This window comes from Trichophyton benhamiae, assembly GCF_000151125.1.
Source record: "Trichophyton benhamiae CBS 112371 chromosome Unknown contig01106.0, whole genome shotgun sequence".
NCBI lineage: Eukaryota > Fungi > Ascomycota > Eurotiomycetes > Onygenales > Arthrodermataceae > Trichophyton > Trichophyton benhamiae.
Genome location: NW_003315091.1, coordinates 273,496 through 290,959, shown reverse-complemented (window position 1 = coordinate 290,959; position 17,464 = coordinate 273,496). Strand labels below are relative to the sequence as shown.

The following is a 17,464-nucleotide window of genomic DNA, read 5'->3' as shown; positions in this document are numbered from 1 at the left end:
AGTTACTGAGTAGTGAACCATAAAAAATGTAAGGAGTAGAGGACTATCAAGACCGTGTTTAACTATTGGCTGGATAACGCAGTAGCAGGCCAAACATACAAAGTTATGGAAGAGTAATCAAACACATGGAGGCACATGTAGATAAACTAGGCGTATAATGAAGAGCATGCAAACGAGGCACACCTAGAGATCTATTTTAGAGTATAAAGGGACAATGAAATACACAAACACACTAGTAAGCAGCAATTAGCAATAACCACCCTTATGAAACCCCGATAGATGATGATGATTTTTTTTTTCCGTGCCCTTTCCTTCATGTCCTCTTTGCCTTAACCCCCTGCTAGCAAGCATAGGGAGCAAGGAGATGAATTGACAAACCAAAAGAAAAAAATCAGCGAGATCCAGCAATTGAATTAAACAAAGATGTAAAAGCCAAAAAAGGGGAGAGGGGAGAAGTAGAAAGTAGAAGAAAAACAAAGCAACACAACGCAGCACAGGTATGAAATCAAACAAGATGGCGAGAATGGTTTGAACTGGCTGGCTGGCTGGGACTGGCTGGCTTCGCTATGGGTATTTCGGTGTATGGTATATGTATGGGTATAGCAGGAACCAGGCAGGGTCCAGGGTTTATGACATGCCTCCAAAGCTCGAATTAACAAGGGCAATATTGAAAAAAGAAGTATATGCAGGAACGAAAAGGAAAAGAAGAGGAGAGTGGAGGAAATGATGCCGTGTGGGATGAGGATTGGTAGGAGAGGCCGTTTTGAATCATTCAAGGCATGTAAAAGGTTTGGAAAGGAGGATGAGAGAGGAAAGGCATCACAGAGGGTGTGGTATGTACAACAAATAAAGGGGGCGTATTTGATTTTGACGGGATAAGTCAATATCAAATCGCCAAAAAGGAGATGGGTAGAAAACATGAATCAGACATGAGGGAAAGGGGGGGATATCCAAACGACGGCAAATCAGGATCCAATCAATCAATCAATCAGACATGGAGATAACAAAAAGGAGGAGATCCAGAGACGATAGGAAAAAAAGGGGGGGAAAGCAAAGAAAACCAAGAACTCAACACAAAAATGAGAAATGGATCAAAAGAGCAAGACAAGTTCGAAAGAAGCAAACAGAAAAAATCAACAAGGCTTTTCCCGAGGCCAATTTCAAAAAGATAATAAATGATTTCCCTTCCCGTGTAATTTTTTTTTTGGACTCCGGATTCTCCTGTTCTCAATTTCACTCCAAGTCTCACACCACCCCGATTTACGAATTCGCCGAAATGTTGTATTTTTATTCCGTGGTTGGCCATTGACTGGGCTTGGCCGGGTATAAAGAGGGTATGTTATGGTATCACAATCCTTAGGTCGGGAGGAGAATGAGAAATACACTTCACTCTAACTCCCCGATACCCGTTAGCCCGGCCCCGGCAATATTGATGTTATCTCCGTGCATGACACCTCCGGCCGTGTTGAAAGCACGGCCTGCAGCAGCGAAAGAGAATTCTGGATTGCATGGCGGAGAGTGTGCACGGTGGTATTTCAGGCCGTTGAGATTCTTGTATCGCTTTCCGCAGACTTCGCAGCGGTAAGGTTTTTCTTTCTCCATGCCTAGTGTGCCGGGGTAAGGGGCACATGTTTCTGGGTCGACGATGGAGAATGTACCGTCGGCATTATCGTGCAGCTGCTGGTTGTTATGGCCGTGCTGGTGATCGGAAGGTTAGCTAACGTACGAAAAAAAAAAAGAGGAAGAAGAGTGGTAGTACAGAACACGACTTACTGATTTGTGATATTTGAGACCGTTCTGGTTCTTGTATGCCTTTTCACATCCTATTACCGGACATCTGAATGGCTTTGGCTCATCATCTGGCTTCATTGCGAGAGTGACGTCTGGAACACCAGCGAGTTTCTGCTGTTCCCTGATATGTTGGGCAATCTCACTGTTTGCAGCATAATGCGAGTTACCCAGTCTGAAGGGAGGAGCTTGCTGCTGCTGCTGTACTTGTTTCCCGTTACCAAACCCAGTGTTTGGCCTGAATAGCCGCTTAGCAGGCTCATCGATACAAAGGTCGAGCATTCCGTTGCTTCCGAAAGTGCCAAACTGTTGTTGGCCTGGGCCAGTCCCTACAGGAGTAGCCGTTCCTTGCATGTTCATGTCACCGAATCCGCCGACGATGGAGTCATCTAACTCGGCAGGCGTTCCGGGAGCAGAGGGTTCTGGCGTGCTTGTATACTGGGGGTTTGGCGCTTGCGGTTGTTGCTGCTGTTGTTGCTGCTGCTGCTGTTGTTGCTGAACAGGAAGAGGCATGAGAGTTGGTGTGTTGACAGATGAGACGGTTGGATTGTTGTGGAGAGGTCTACCGGATGAAACGGGGGTACCGGGTGCTGAGCTTCGGAAGCGCTGCTGGCCCTGTAGTATGCCCATATTTAGGGGTGTTACCCTGCTTCCGCCATTCTCTTGAGCAAAGCGGGCCTGAGTGAGCGACTGCTGGTGAGTCTGTTGCTGGAAACCACTATCACTGAGAGGGTCGTCCATTTCCATATCCATGTCATCTACACTATCGATATCCGGTATATCGTTGGATTGTGGCTGGCCAAACCCGGTGGCAGTCTGCATCATGGGCTGCTGCGGTTGCTGCGGTAGTCTATGATGCGGCCGAGGGGTCCCTGGCTGGGAGGAAGCAGCTCGCCCCGGAGCAGTGGCCATATTCGGCTGCTGCTGGCTGGGCTGTGAAGGGTGCGGGGAGGCGCCAATGCCTGCCCTGTTATCTGACTGAGCTGCCTGGTTTGACTGCGCAGACCGTTGTGGCGGCTGCGGGGACCTCTGGGCGTGGGCTTCTTCATAGTGCTGGAGGAGGTCGTGTAGTGACGGGAGAGTGATGCCACAGCATGAGAAGTCGCGCATAAAGTTGGCTTCCAGCTTCGGCAGATAAGATGACGAGTGGTACGACGGTGACTGGAGAGTGAAGGGAGAAGTTCCCGTCATAATTATACTACAACCCGGTTAGCTGCCATTAAAACACGGTAATATAGAGGGAGACAAAAATGTGCATGTATACGGAGTATATAAGGGGATAATACGCACTCATCTCTGATCCAGCTGCCTACGGAGACACCTCCCCAGCTCATACCGCCGACAAGACTGCCGGCAAGACTCTCACGCCGGGGCTTGTCTCGGTTCGAGCCCACCATGGTGATGGGCTTGCTGCCGTTCGAGTACTGGGCCATGGTTGCGCTGAAGGACTCCTTGCGCGCGGCGTTGGACATGAAGTTGTTCGAGGCGACCCCGTTCCAGTTCGAGGACATGTCGGCAGCGCCGGTAGCGGCCTTCTGGAGGGCCGAGGTCAGGTTGGAAGCCTGCTGCCCTGGTGGCGATTTGGACGTCTGTCTCGCGGACAGGTCGATGGGCATGGAGCGGCCATCCATGGTGACGCTATGCTGGCTGCTGTTGTAGCGATGGTGGCGACGCTGGCCGTGCTGGCTGCGGTTCTGGTGGTGGCTGCTCTGGTGGTGGTGCTGGTGATGCTGGTGGTGATGATGCTGGTCTGGCGGCGACGACGGGAACAGCGGGAATATCGAGTCGTCCTCGTCCTCGTCGTCGAACACGGGGATGTGGGCAGCCGAGGGGGAGAAGGGAGACGCAGCAGACGCCTTGCGGTTCCCCAGATGGTGGTTATGCAGCAGCTCAGGCCGGCGAGGGTTGCTGGAGACGACGCCCAGGGGAGTGCCAATCGGGGTGGACTCGCGGGTCGAGGTGCGATCTTGCTCGCTGGACGGCGGTGAGAAGTGAAGAGGAGGCGGAGTCTCGGACGAGTCGAGCATCAAGAACGCTCCCGCTGTTGCAGTCGTAGAAAGTAGAGGCTGTAGTCGTGTAGTTGTAGTTGTGGTTGTAGTTGGTGTAGTTGTTGTAGTTGTAGGCGATGGTCTGAGGCGGGCGTTGTTGGTGTTGATGTCAAAGTCGAGGGCGGCCCCAGAGGAGTCAAAAGTCACCGCAACGGCGTCAGCAGCGGCCAGACAGCGAGGGCGGCAGCCGAGGAGCACCGCGACAGAGAGCAGCAGACAGCGAGCAGTTGAGCAGGACGCAGACGGAGCAGACGAAGGCAGAGGCCGTGAGAGAGAGCCAAAGGAGCAAGAGAGCAAAAGAGCGAGCGAGAGACGGGACGACGAGGAAGAACAAGACGGACGTTGAAGTAAGTCTCTCGGTGGAGCCAGAAATGGATTATCCGCCGGCTTCTTATTACCTATTTAACACGAAACTAACTCCAAACTAACGACCAAGGGCGAATAGAAGCAGAGCAAGACGAGATGGAGAATGAGTAGGGCGAGCGGACGGGTGGTTGATATATCATATCCCGGGCTGCATATATGAATCTGATAGTCCGCTAGATCGCTCGAGGCCTGGGCGGTTGTTTATCAACAGCAGCAGCAGGAGGAAGAGGAGAAAGAAGAGGGAGGCAACAAACAGGAATCAGGAGATATGACGGAGACGACGCGAACAAGCAGCTGGGAGGAGGATACAGCTTGACTTTGACTGGCCCAATGCAGGCTCCCGTTTGCCAGTCCTCGACGTAATCGACATCCACGGTTCGCTTCGAGCAAGGGAGAGGGCAAACTGCAGCCTCCCTACATACATACATACGTCCATCCATCCATACACAGCTACGGAGTACATACAGAACAGATACAGACATGCAGACATGCAGAAGGCGATGCCAGCTGTGACGAGAGGAGAGTACGAGCAAAAGGGACGGGCTATCCACGGCCAGACACAAGCTATGCCATGCGATTCTATGTAAAACGGCCGTTTCATCCTCTTCCGAACCTCCTTTGCACCCCTGTCTCTCGAGGTTGCCATGCGACATACGATGCCACGATACGGAGTACATACGATGGAAAACGGAGGCCGAACGCTCACCAGCCCCAAGTCAACCAGCTCGCTGGCTCGTTTGACAACCAGGCCAACGCAACGTCCTTCCGTACCGATCCTATTTGCCTTGGACGGGGGGGACTAAGGCTAAGGAGCAACCTCAGGTCTGGTTCCATGGATCCGGCACTCTTTAAACCCTCCACCTCCAGCTTTGTCATACCTTATCCCTCACATCTCTCTCATCTGGCCCGGAACGACGCCCCATGTTAGAACCTATCAGCCTCGAGCATTCTCATTCCCAGGCAAAGGAAAAATGCCTCGGGAAGTCGTCCGCGAGGAAGTAGATTTCTTGTACGCTGTCGTATGCATGTATCTTTCTCGGGCAGCCAGTCCTTGCTTGGTACGTCATGCCCTGATCCAATAGTGTAGTGGCGACGGCTCGAACGACTACGCCATCCCCCTTCCTCCTGGCTGGTTCGCTCCCGTCTACTTGGCCCTCTAGCGTCTTTACTTCGTCTGCTTCTTCTTCGTCTCTTTCGCATCTCGACTTTTATGCTGCGTCTTCTAGTAAAATCATCGACGTCGTCGTCTTCGCCCGTTTCGGACCAAAGTTAGGGTTTGTGTCCCTTTCTGGAACATCCCCCGGCGGGCCTCATTAGGGCTCCGGATATTCTGTTTTTCCGCTAATCACATGACACTATGTCACATGATATGACGTTCGATTTGTTTTTGTTTCTTTTTTTGGATTTTCTTGCCAACTTTTGGTTGTGAAGAAACGAACGATATATAAAGGAGGAGGAAGAAGAAGACAGATATAGAGAAGAAGACGACGGTAATCCTCAGCTTACTCGTTCTCTGGACTCGTTTGACAGTAGCCGCTCCTTCAAGTCGACTTCTCTGCTTGTTTGCTGTCCGCCATAGCCAGGCCAGGCAGACGCCATCATGACACTCTACTTCACCCTCGTACGTATGCCCACTTACGGCAAGCGGGCGGCCAGCTCTGCTAACAATTGCACAGGTGTTTGTCCTCCTGGTGACGGAGATGGCCATCTTCGTCGGCCTGATAGTCCCTCTGCCCTTTACCGTCAAGCGGAAGCTCTTCACCTTCATATCAGAGAGTCCCATCGTCGCCAAGCTGCAGTATGGAATGAAGGTACGCACCTCCACACTTCCCCGGTATCAGCAACCAAGCAAGTTCGGAATCTAAGCAGTGCCACAGATAACGTTCATCTTCATTCTTATCCTGTTCATCGACAGTGTCAACCGTGTCTATCGTGTCCAGATTGAACTGACTGGTTTCGATGCTGCCAACACCGGGTATGTCCTCGTAACCCCGCCTTGAGCAACTTGTGTATAAAATAGCTCCTCAAGAACACCACAACTAATTGTCTCGCTCATTTGCATCGTTTGCCAAGTCATAGACATGCCATTGGAACTGAGCGTATGGAAGTTCAGGCCCGCAAGTTCTACTCTCAGCGCAATATGTACCTCTGCGGCTTCACCCTTTTCCTCTCCCTTATCTTGAACCGCACTTACACCATGATCCTCGATATCCTTCGTCTTGAAGACAAGGTTAAGATGTACGAGGGAGACAAGAGGGCCGGCGGCAAGGATTCTGCTAAGTTGGCTGCTGCTGGTGATATGGGAGAGATCGGAAGACTCAAGAAGGAGCTCAAGGCTCGTGAGAACGACATCGAGGCCCTGAAGAAGCAGAGCGAGGGCTTGTCCAGAGAGTACAACAAGCTCGGAGACGAGGTCTCTGCTCAAAACAAGGATAACACCCCCAAGAAGGACCGATGAAGGAGCTACTCTGCTCTCTTTTACCTGTCTATCTGTCTGCCCACCCACCACTGCCTCTGCCACTGATTGACGCCCGCATTTTGCAGCGAAATTCCTCGATACAAGAATACCCGAAAGTTTGCATGACGTCCTACAACCACACCTAAAATATGTTCCCTAGGCCAGAGGTGTCACTTTGATCGTTTCTCCTTTTATCTACACAGTATGTTACATAGTTTCTTCCCGTTACGTATGCTCCTAAACAAGGAATGTCCAGAAACTAGGATACACAAACTCCTCTTCGAAGATCCGGCGAACCTGCTCAAGGACAAACTTCTCTACTTTCCCCACATTCTTCAACACTTGCTTCCCGCTCTCTTTGCGCCCAATCTCGCTCTCAACCCGTATCTCTCGTAGAAGGCTCTCATTGGAACGCCGTGAGCCAGTCGTATTAGCACTTCCAGAATGGTGGCTATGGTGGCCGTGATGCTCATGGTAGTCTTCAGTAGTAGTCATCTTGTCGTCTGCTCCAAGCAAAGTATCTGCATCCTCAGGTGATAGAAAGCAAACATGTATCCTCTTCCGGATGTACGCTACAACAGCAACTCCATCGAACGTAAATCCAGTAATGTTAAGCTTCAGCGGCAGCCCTACAAAGCTAGGCATGGGGTAATCAAGCAGTATCTGAGCTGTTATCGATAACCTCATGTTCCCAGAATACTGCAACCGGCAAAGAACCTGGAAATCATCTGGCTTCTGTTCTCTCATACGCCGCGCCGGCAGCGCACTATCCAGATGGCCCGTGATAATTGACTCTGACTCTGGTATCTCTGCGGGGTCCCGGGGTGTGCCGCCCTCGACAGGAGTAACTTGCCGCGTGCTTGACGTGGACGGCCGTGATCGAGACTGAGGTGAATCCACATCTGTATCTGAGCTACGGGCACGCTCCCTTTGCCGAGCAGGAGGTGGCCATCCCTCCGCCAGTGATAACGGCCCGCCCCTGGCCACAGATGCAACAGACGCCAGTGGAGTCTGGGTCCCAGAAAGCCCCCCGCGTGGCATATTGTAATACCCAATATGAGACGTTCCTCCCGGTATACCGGGAGTTCCCGTTCGAGGAAATAGATATGGGTTAAACGACTCCCCCAGATTAATAGGCGACATCAATGGCTGTGGAATCTCCCCGGAATATTCCCTGGACCCACGTCTTCGCTGGAAATATCCCGACCGGCCATTCGAATTCCCGCTGCCATCATCGTTGCTGCTGCTAGGACTACCCGCATCTCCCTTCAGCGTCGACTGGCTTAGACTCATACTCGAAGGAACAGGTTCATCGCCCTCAGAACTGTCAGATAGGTCTGCGCCATCCTCATCTTCTTCGTAAAAATCGTTAAACGGGTCGCATATGTCCCTGACCTGCAGCTCTGGTGAAACCGTCCCGAAATCAAACGAATTCACTTCCACGGAGCGGATGAATCGCGGGAGCGCTATCTGCTGGAATTTGTCGTGGATGAAGCATCGGATTCGTTCAGCGAGCTCCTCCCCGTCGGGTCCAGAGGTGGCGGCCTCCCAGTTGATATCTATGGACATTACATGTGGAATCCAACGCTGCTAGCTGGTCAACGGCATTTCTTCGGTCTTTCTTGTTGATATCAAACGACGTCAGAAGGTTTTGAAAGCATTGCATCACGTGATATTTTTTGGGTTTCTAATGGAGTTACTTCACCAAAAGGAAGAATCACGATGAAGACGAGGACGAAGACCAGGAAAGGCAACGGGATGGAGAGGGCTGAGGATTGCAAAGCAAGATAATGCGGATATGTGATGACTAGGATGATCCGCCAACTACTCCAGGCATATTTGTGGTTATGATAACGAACTAGTTATCAGGGACAGGTCCAGACCAGCAACTAGTCGACGCCTTGCACAGCAAAGGTTGCTTATCCCCCTGAGAATATACCCTTGGAAAAGCCACGTACGGAGTACAGTCCGTCAAATCTTTCACTATCCACGGTTCCAACATAAAATATCCCGAGATTGTTTGATATTGCTACGCATATGATGACCAGGCCATGGCTGGCCGCCCAGGATCTCCCTACCCTCGTCATGATCGATCAGAGCATCGACGGCAGGACGGAAGTAGGGAATACATGTCGTGTACATTACGAGACTTTCAACGGCACGGCCGCGGCCACGCACGGGGGCTGCGAATGCATCTCCTCCACTAGTTGGCCGATATACTACTGTTGGACTTCCCGCTATCTAAGAGCTGATCCTGGCTGAACCCTTCCATTGGACCGCCCATGCGTAAATCCAATCTCCATCCCCAGGAGCCTCGTTGCTCGAACTCACAGGCCATGTGCAGCTGGCCTGGTAAGCTCCTTGTTCCCTGCATAGCAAGGTTATGAGGTAATGATAGCTGCCCGATCAGCCTTATGTCAGAATTACTACGGAGGTACCTGATTAGGAATCATCACATACAGATGTTCCGGAAGAAAGGACGGGACGCGTTTGTCTCTATGTATCTAGATTCGGGCGATGACAGAGCTGCACAACGCCCAAAGTGGAGTCTCTAAACGCCCTTTTGTCTAGATCCAGCCGTGTGTTGTTGAATGCATGGCTTCATTTGATACACAGTCTTCCCGATGATGAGACCTGTGGCACAACACACCAGTCAGTCACATTATCACATTTGCATGCAGAAGGGGTCATATCCTGGGATAGAGCTTAGGATATGCGTACATGCACGGACTAGCGTGGCGATCACTTTCGATATGTTAGCGTGGGGTTGGGGTAACAAAGTGACCCGGCCTTTGCCCGCTTATTTGCCTAATACATCTCCCCGGGGATTGAAAGCAAACGGGCGTCGGACCGGGGAGAGTCTTCCACGAAGTACATTGGTAGCGTGGACATGAGAGAACTTGTGTGACACTCTGAGGGATTGACGAGTGTACATCAAGTTTGACTGCATAGTCCAAAACAGCGGCCAACTCCGACCCTCGGGACCGAGCTGTTCATCGCAGATATGCACCAGTCATTTCATGGAGATCCATACATGTTGGGCCTTTTTTTCGCCTTGTTTCTTCACTTGCTGCATTCCACAAGGCTCCGCGATGTCACTACTGCACCTGTCACCTGCATATTGACCATCGGCCGAGCAGTGGCGGTACACTCACACCAACAGACTGCGAGCCATATTCGTTGCTGTATAGATGACGCATATGGATTTACTTGCTCGTCTAAGTGTACCCTCGCACCTTTAACCCTACTGGTCAACTAGGAGGATCAAGCTGCATCTCGAGTCACATGATACGTTACTTATGTTGGTGATAATGCATCCATGTCATTTTTTTCTCCCGACCCATGAAGCGAACAGGATATCATCGCAGTTACATCTGTTCCAGGGCTCGCTCTATAGCTTCGAATCTATAGCTTGTGACCTTGACCGACCGACCCTTGCACGAAAACCATCAACCCCTTTGTAACTGTACCCGGAGTTACATGAAAGAAATGCGCCGCACTAAAGGTAGGGGAAACAGGCGGGTTTCACTTTAGTGATAACTAACCAACGATACGCCGCACGGCTATTTCACACCCTGGAGACAACCTGCAGAACAAGGCCCACGTAAACTACGTGGAAGACCACAACAACGGTTTTCAACCTCCCAACCTTGCACAAGCCTCTGGCGTTAGTTACGATATTGGCCAGCCTCGGAACGCGGAAAACGATCCACGTTTTGCAGCCAGAGTAACATCTATTGCGTCGTTGCTAGTATCCGGTACCTCCACCTGATCCCTTTTTTTCTTCCAAAATTTTTTCCTCCTCACTTCTCTTTGCGCAGCCACTCCAGACGGAGCAGGCAATCACGAGTATCTATAGCTCCAATCCAAGATTTCCCTGCGCTTTGAGAGAGTTTTCTCTGGGATGAAGGTAACACCCATGACGCCAACTTGTGCCTATACGTTAGACTCAAGTATCTATGCCCTACACCGAAGCTACAACTGTTCTCTCCCGACGCTCACACAATGAGGCTGTACGGGAGCAAAGATGACGATACTGATCTCTCTAAAGAAACCGGTTTTGCTATCGAATTCATGTATGAACGGAGCATGCACGAACGATTTCTAGCTGATTACTTCTGGAAGCCTTCTTTAAGATGTTTATGCAACAAGTCCTTCAAACTTACTGTGACGGCTCGCGGTCCTTTAACAAAAGTGATCTGATAATTAGCAGCATTCTTACTAGTGAGGCTCCTTCTCTCTGGTGAGGTTGCTGTTGTAGGCTTGGCCCATATCTCCATACGTCATCAGTATCTACTGACAGCCTGTTACTCCTACCAGCTTCTCTCGACGTATACGACCTCAAATACGTGCATCACAACCCTCAATAAAAATTGCCTAATGCTTCGTCTGCCGGAGATAAACCTTTATCGCCGGTACATTCACGTGATTTGAGCCCCTTAAAGCACGTGACGGTCTCAGGCCCCGTCGCAAATATCAAGAGCCTACTTCAAGGCAACAACATTTATACTAACTGATAGATATTATGCTGTTCAGTTAATCTAGCAGAGAAGTGCTGCCTAGTTTCCAGAGAGGGACGAAGCAGGGGTGTGGGACGGAGTACTCACTCTGCATATCTCGTGACGGAATCGTCATGTAGGCACGGATGCATAACTGTGCATGTATTATTACGAACTAGCATGAGCGCTGCAGAAGGCGACTCTTCAAAAAAAAAAAAAGCACCATTGTCAATTACTCAACGCTGCTCCATCCAACCAGTTGACAAAGCGAGGTCCCATCAGTGTCTTTACCATTGTGCCAATCGGCTGACGAAACATTCATGTCGTCAACCTCTCAGCTCGTTGTCTGCAGCGGCGTATCCTCGCTTCTTGGACTGACTCGCATGGCCCCTAGGCTCCTCTAGGCTCCTCCGGCATTCTTCGTCCATCTTTCCTCCAGGCGCCGTTATTCTAAACCGGGCGCAGATCAACCGCCCAACCAATCGAGCCCTGAAGACCAGGATCTTTCAAGGGTCGTCTTGACTTTGCGGCTCACTCTCCAGCTTAGCCGCAAAGCCAGCCTCACTCGAGGAAGAGTTGCTGTATCTCAGCGGAATGTCAAGAACAAGGGAAAAAAAAAATAAAAGAAAAAGAAAAAGAGGAGTCATGGTGCCAGGTTCTTTTTACCCTTTTGTATCTATTTGCTGTTTTCAGATAGAGCTGTCTGGAGGCGTCTGCCTGAGGTGTGGAGCCCTAAGGCGTAAACCTCAGTAGTTGCAGGTCCCAAGCCGCCCTAAGGAACAGAGTACGATTGGAGCCGGTGGAGAAGACGCTCTGGTTGGCGCCTGGGTTCTCCTCTGCTCCACTGCAACATCCATCAAAAAGAGCAGCAAAGGAGCAATTGAGGAAAAGACTTGTTGTCTGGCCCATCCCGCCGTTTCAACCATATGCATGCCATATAACACAAAGATATTCAGCCGTGTCAGGGGTATCCGTCCAGAGTACTAGGCAAACGGCCTCAAACGGTGCCCACTGGCGTAGTACTCCGTCGGTCGAGTCATACGTTTCTTCAGGACAATATGTGTGATATATATCCTGCAGCGTCGCTATGCCTCACGTATCCACATCCCATCCGGCCGGCGAAGGCGCAGTACGCAGTACCTCCCCTTCATTCTCTGCACGCAGTCGTTCACAATAGCGATTTACTGCAAGGGAGCCTCTGTTAGATATCTCTAGTCGTTTTGGAATAAGCGAATGTAAGCGTGGTATTATTAAATTTAACGCAAGCATGTTCCCCCCCTCCATATGGAGTCACTTTTTACAAAGGAAGCCTAACGAAAGCGCTTTTTTCTCGGAAAAGAAAAGAAAATACGTGCATCTTGATGTAAAGTCTTCTTTCAATTCCCCGGCCCGTGGTGTAGTGAACAACAAGGGTGGATGCCTGAACAGCCAGAATGGATACCAATTAGATAATGATATGTTTCTCTCATCTAGGTAGTTACGCTTATGGGGCAGGGAAAGGGAAAAAAATAATATATTGTTCAGAAAAAGCAAAGATGGTAAAAAAAGGGAGGAATCAAATAACTATAGCGCAGGGACAGAGAGCAAGAGGGCGCAAAAAGGAAAACGGAGAATCCCCTAGTTAATAAGAAAAGTCCATCTAATAGCAAATAAATGACATAAAATGAGGAAACAATCGCGCCGAAATAAAGTTGTTCCCGAAAATAGTCCTTGTAACATATACTCAATCTGAGCCGCAAAGGATTAAATGTGAGTTAAGATGAACGCGGCACAGGCATCCATGGGTCTGTCTATAAACCTTCCTAGCGAGTGTCCACCACAATGATCACGCTGTTTCGGACCGTTTGCCTAAACGACGCCTTAGTTTTGAGTTCGACAAAATTGATAACGTGGCTGACGTTGACGGCCACTCACCACTCTTGCCTGCTTGTTTTATCCAGAGTGGGTTTTGCACTTGTAGCCTGGTCTTGGTCGTGGGACTGGTTTTACTTCACAGGTGCCTGATTTGGAGCAGCCAGCGGCGTGGATAACCCCAAGCATAGGGACTCGGCATCCGCAGTCGAACACTTCCCAGTACTGGACACAAGGCATGATTGCGAGATGTTAAGGTAGGAAGGCTTGTAGTTGAGGTTTTAATAGTCCGAGTTGTGGATGATGTGGGTGTGGTGGAGGATTGTTGAGTTCTATGTCGTACACGGGGAGAAGTTGGAGTTAACAGTTGATGGGGTAGGAAGTAGTAGACCAGTTGTAGGGTGATGTATTGAACTTTGAAAAGGGCTGACTCCCTTATATATAGAGACGATTGAGTTTGATAGTAGTGAGATTGACTTGAGACTTGATGTTGATGTAAAAGAACTCAGATTTGCGGGTCTACCTGAGGGCTTTTATAGACGATCCTCGCTACCCGTGCACGTCGAGCACAGAGCGTGGTATGCAGGCACAGCTAATTTGGGGCATCCGTCTAGACCCACTTGATGCCGTGACTGAAACCATGAAAGGGCGAAGTCGAAGATGCACCTTCGCAAACAGCAGCAGCTAGTGTTGTAAGAGTATACACAACAAGGTAGGGGTGGGTGAGGGGGTAAAGGTAGAAAGAGGTTCAAATCCAACATTTACGGAGCAACAAAGGAGTTGGATAAGAAAAAAAATAGCTCTAAGATTGCGTGTGTTGGACACGGAGCCACGAAATGGTGCAGGGGAAGAAAAATCACAAGAGGAGTATATGATGCGGTCGACCTTGAATAGTGGCGTCAGTGCATGCTGTAACTATATCAAGCGGGTGATATGAAGCAGGTATTGGGTGTGTACGATCAACTAGACCCTTGAACAACCCCACACAACCTTAATACGGCCAGTGGCCATGTCAAGTGCGGGTACTTGTGACATTCGAGAACGGTAGATCTCCATAGAGGGCCGCACCCTGAAGCGTATGTAAGGGTGCCGCCAACTAGCGGGAAGCTTTTCTTTTTCACAAAAATACATCTTCCCCCTAGGAAGTAAAATCAACCGCAGTATTTGACTCATGAAGGCGGAGCATATGTCCGAACCAAGGATCATGAACAGCCCATTCCAACGGCTAATGTTGTATGAAAGGACTATGGGTATTTCTGTCTAGTCACATTGATATATCCTCCGATGTGAAATAGAACTGAATGCATCCATAAATGTTGGTCTCGTCACGAACAGGACGCTGATTTGCTCATCTACCCTATCCTCCAAATTGGAACCTGCAGTGTGCAAGTGCGCAGTCTCCGAAACATTCACCGCACAGGTCCCTGCGACATGGAATCAGGTGGGCCTATGCAGCAGCGGAGAGGATGCCTCTGCAACCTTGCGGTGAAGTTTTCCTTTTCTTTCCACTACCCCCTAGGGGAAAAGGGAAAAAGTAAAGACAACAAGAGGCGAGGTCAGCAACATGTAACCTATTCGTTGAGGACCCTGGTTACTTTGTTGGCTGTTTTTGAAGAATAAAGCAGGTCACCAATGGGTGGCTGCTGGCCTGGGACTCGTGGGGGTTAGTATGTAGCAGCAAATCATTATAGTTCTAATAACTGTTCCGGCTGCTCCATGGAGGGGTATATGTGAGGCGTCATTCGTTTAACACTACTTCCTGAAAGCTAGGAAGTAACTGCTAAGCGAACTTTGGAGGAAGTAGGCTTGCAAACCCCACCGGGCTCCTTCTATCAGGAGGCTCCGGAGAGAACAAGGGTTCAGGGAGGAAAGGGTAGGAAAAGGCGTGGACAATCGATGAATATCTAATCAGTGCCGTGGACTGAAATTGAACGCTGCGCCACCAAATTAACTTCTTCAGGGATCCGATGTTAATCATGAATTGGTATGAATTACAAAGCCAGGTAGGAGGTGAATGATAAATGTTGCATGCAAGAGGCTTGGATGGGAAGAAAGGGTCCAAGGGAAAAGAAAACGGCCCCTTTTTTCCTTCCATCACGAAGAGCTACCCATAGCTAGTAAGGCAGCATACGTCTGCAGCAGGGTAGAAGGCGAGCTACCCATTGTTCAAAAGCTCGATCTAGCTCCGAAACCCTTCCATCGGCGACGTACGAACGAATCAAGGCGGAGGACTTACTGGTTAGATAACCATGTCTGCCTGCAGGATGGTACCTAGACATTTGGGGTTGGGGGACAACAAGGACAACACGGCAACACAGGCAACAACTTGGCTCAGCTCTTTACGATATGGAAGTCGATCATCAGCTGATAACAAATGGAGTGAACCCGGATCGTGTGTGGATGTCATTGACCAGAGAGGCCCAGCTAGAGAAGGCAGAAGTGACTTTCGCCCCATTATCCAGGTCTAGCGACGACCCCATACATAATAGAGAGGAGAAACGGCCCCTTTCAGCGGGTCAGGAAGAGTAGCTTTTGCCTTCTTTGTCGTAGTCTCTGGTATATGGCCCAGCATCTGATGGCCGGGGTGTGCGCGAGAGAACGAACCGGAAAGAGCATCGAGGAAGAGAAAGAAGAAAAACAGGAGCCATTTTGGGGCCAGAAATATCTCCTCGGGTGCTGTCCCAGACCAATGGGGTCCAGAATCGAGGAAAGGAGCTGGGGAAAAGGTCTCTGGGAATGTTGTTGGAAGGGCGAAGGGGGAACAGCTCGCTGCCTGTTAGTGGATATCTGACTTTCTGTCTCTAACCGCGCGCCAAAAGCACCACGCAGGGAGCCAACCAGAGGCAGCCGGGGCGGGATGGGCCCCGGGATGCAGCCTGGAGGGTCGAGGGGCCGTCACCATCACACAATGAGCCGTATTCCTCCGTCGAGGACGTAAAACTGATGAGCTGTCCCGCCCTGATAGACGGTAGAAAAGACCAGGTGAAGTTCAAAACCATGAAAGAAGATCAAGAAAAAGCTCGGACCGCCAAAAACTGCCCCTGCGGGAAATGAACTAGTCACGTGATAACATCATGTGATTTAAGGTCATGTGACTGTCGCATTTCGCGTTTTCGCCCATAAGGCCGGAAGAGGAAAACATCAACTTCATCTGTCGATTTTGATAGACGAAGAGGACGACGGCGACGGCGACGACAACGGCGATGAAGATAAGGAGAAGACTGACATGAGTTGCTGACTGGAATTATCCGCTGTCTCCTGTGGGTACACGACTGTCCTCCCGCACCTGTGCGATCTCTCGAGGCCCATCAGCGACTCCATGGCCGAGCCCACAGCTCCAGTCGGCACTTGTCCGCAGGAGGGCAGCATCCCGGAATGAGGGTTTCTTTATTGCGCTGTCTTGCTGCTGCCCCTCAGTCTCGCCCGCCTGTTAACGCCAAGCTGGGCGTGTATCGAGGATGGTCCTACGTTGGACGCTGCCGAGCGTTTGACCCAACTTCATCAAAGGAAGATAGCCATTCCTTTATTAACTAACCCACCAGCTGCTCATAATATGGACAGCCAGAAGGAAGTAGAGCAGTCTGTCTGGGCTAGGTTTCCCGCCCTGTTCTTCCAGGCCTAGCTGAGATGGCTCATCAAGGTTATAGCAGGGTACCTGATGGAAATTTTTCTTTTTCCGCTAACTCACTACCCTTCTGCTCGCTCACCCTTGCTAGCATATTTTTTTTCTCCTCTCACCTGAGCAGCAGAAAAAAACATGGAAAAGGCACACAAAAATCAAAAATATAGATAGAAACGTTCGAAAGAACACAGTCCAGGGCTCTTGGCAAACTCTCGACCTGCGATCCTGAGGATCCAGGACAAGGCAGTTCAACAAATTAGCTGGACAAGCCGCACCAGATGGTGTCATTGTGGCATCATCGTGGATTTTCGACAAACTTCGGCTCTTCTCCTCCCGCAGGGCCAACGGGGCATTAATGGACCTAAGGACACATTAAATTGTGGGGTCGTGGTTTAGTTGCCCGTGGGCTTTGCATATCTGCCCGGCTGATGCTCTAGTCTTTTCCGTCTTGCCTTGGCCGGGTAACTATGTGACAAGGAGAGAAGAAGAAAAAACAATGATATAATCTATGGAGACCGGTTTGCGGTATATATAAGTCGGCTTCTTTCCCCGCTGCCGTCTGTCTCGGATCCTCTCCCAATACGCTCACTTGCTGTTCTGTTTGATTACTTTTCTGACTCCGAGTACTCTCATACGTACTAATTCCCCGGACTTGAAGCCACTTACTACATATGTGCCTATCACTTACGCCTACGCCATTGCCTTAGTTGCTTGCCAAAGTTATAAAAGGGGCCTTCTCTTCCTTCCACAAGGACTTCTTTTCCAGGACAAACCAAACACTCAAACCAAGCACAAACAATATACCTACAAGTCTATCTCTTAAAAAACCACC

At 50.1% G+C, this 17,464-nt stretch overlaps 5 protein-coding genes across 5 annotated transcripts; 2 read left to right on the top strand and 3 right to left on the bottom strand.

Moving 5' to 3' along the window:
- Positions 1–413: 413 nt before the first annotated feature.
- ARB_01901 (uncharacterized protein) lies at positions 414–920 on the bottom strand (the record flags this gene model as incomplete). The annotated part of the gene is made up of 1 exon (XM_003011873.1): positions 414–920. The coding sequence occupies one exon, from the start codon at positions 918–920 to the stop codon at positions 414–416; it is 507 nt and encodes a 168-aa protein (XP_003011919.1).
- Positions 921–1,386: 466 nt separating this feature from the next.
- Positions 1,387–3,815, bottom strand: ARB_01900 (uncharacterized protein; the record flags this gene model as incomplete). Its single annotated transcript, XM_003011872.1, has 3 exons — positions 1,387–1,698; positions 1,774–2,986; positions 3,079–3,815. 3 exons carry the CDS (start codon positions 3,813–3,815, stop codon positions 1,387–1,389), a joined length of 2,262 nt encoding a protein of 753 aa, XP_003011918.1.
- A 127-nt stretch (positions 3,816–3,942) lies between these two features.
- On the top strand, positions 3,943–4,182 carry ARB_01899 (uncharacterized protein; the record flags this gene model as incomplete). Its single annotated transcript, XM_003011871.1, has 1 exon — positions 3,943–4,182. One exon carries the CDS (start codon positions 3,943–3,945, stop codon positions 4,180–4,182), a length of 240 nt encoding a protein of 79 aa, XP_003011917.1.
- A 991-nt stretch (positions 4,183–5,173) lies between these two features.
- Positions 5,174–6,660, top strand: ARB_01898 (uncharacterized protein; the record flags this gene model as incomplete). Its single annotated transcript, XM_003011870.1, has 6 exons — positions 5,174–5,211; positions 5,363–5,476; positions 5,634–5,692; positions 5,786–6,013; positions 6,072–6,177; positions 6,282–6,660. The coding sequence occupies 6 exons, from the start codon at positions 5,174–5,176 to the stop codon at positions 6,658–6,660; spliced, it is 924 nt and encodes a 307-aa protein (XP_003011916.1).
- Positions 6,661–6,897: 237 nt separating this feature from the next.
- Positions 6,898–8,229, bottom strand: ARB_01897 (uncharacterized protein; the record flags this gene model as incomplete). The annotated part of the gene is made up of 1 exon (XM_003011869.1): positions 6,898–8,229. The coding sequence occupies one exon, from the start codon at positions 8,227–8,229 to the stop codon at positions 6,898–6,900; it is 1,332 nt and encodes a 443-aa protein (XP_003011915.1).
- Positions 8,230–17,464: the final 9,235 nt, after the last annotated feature.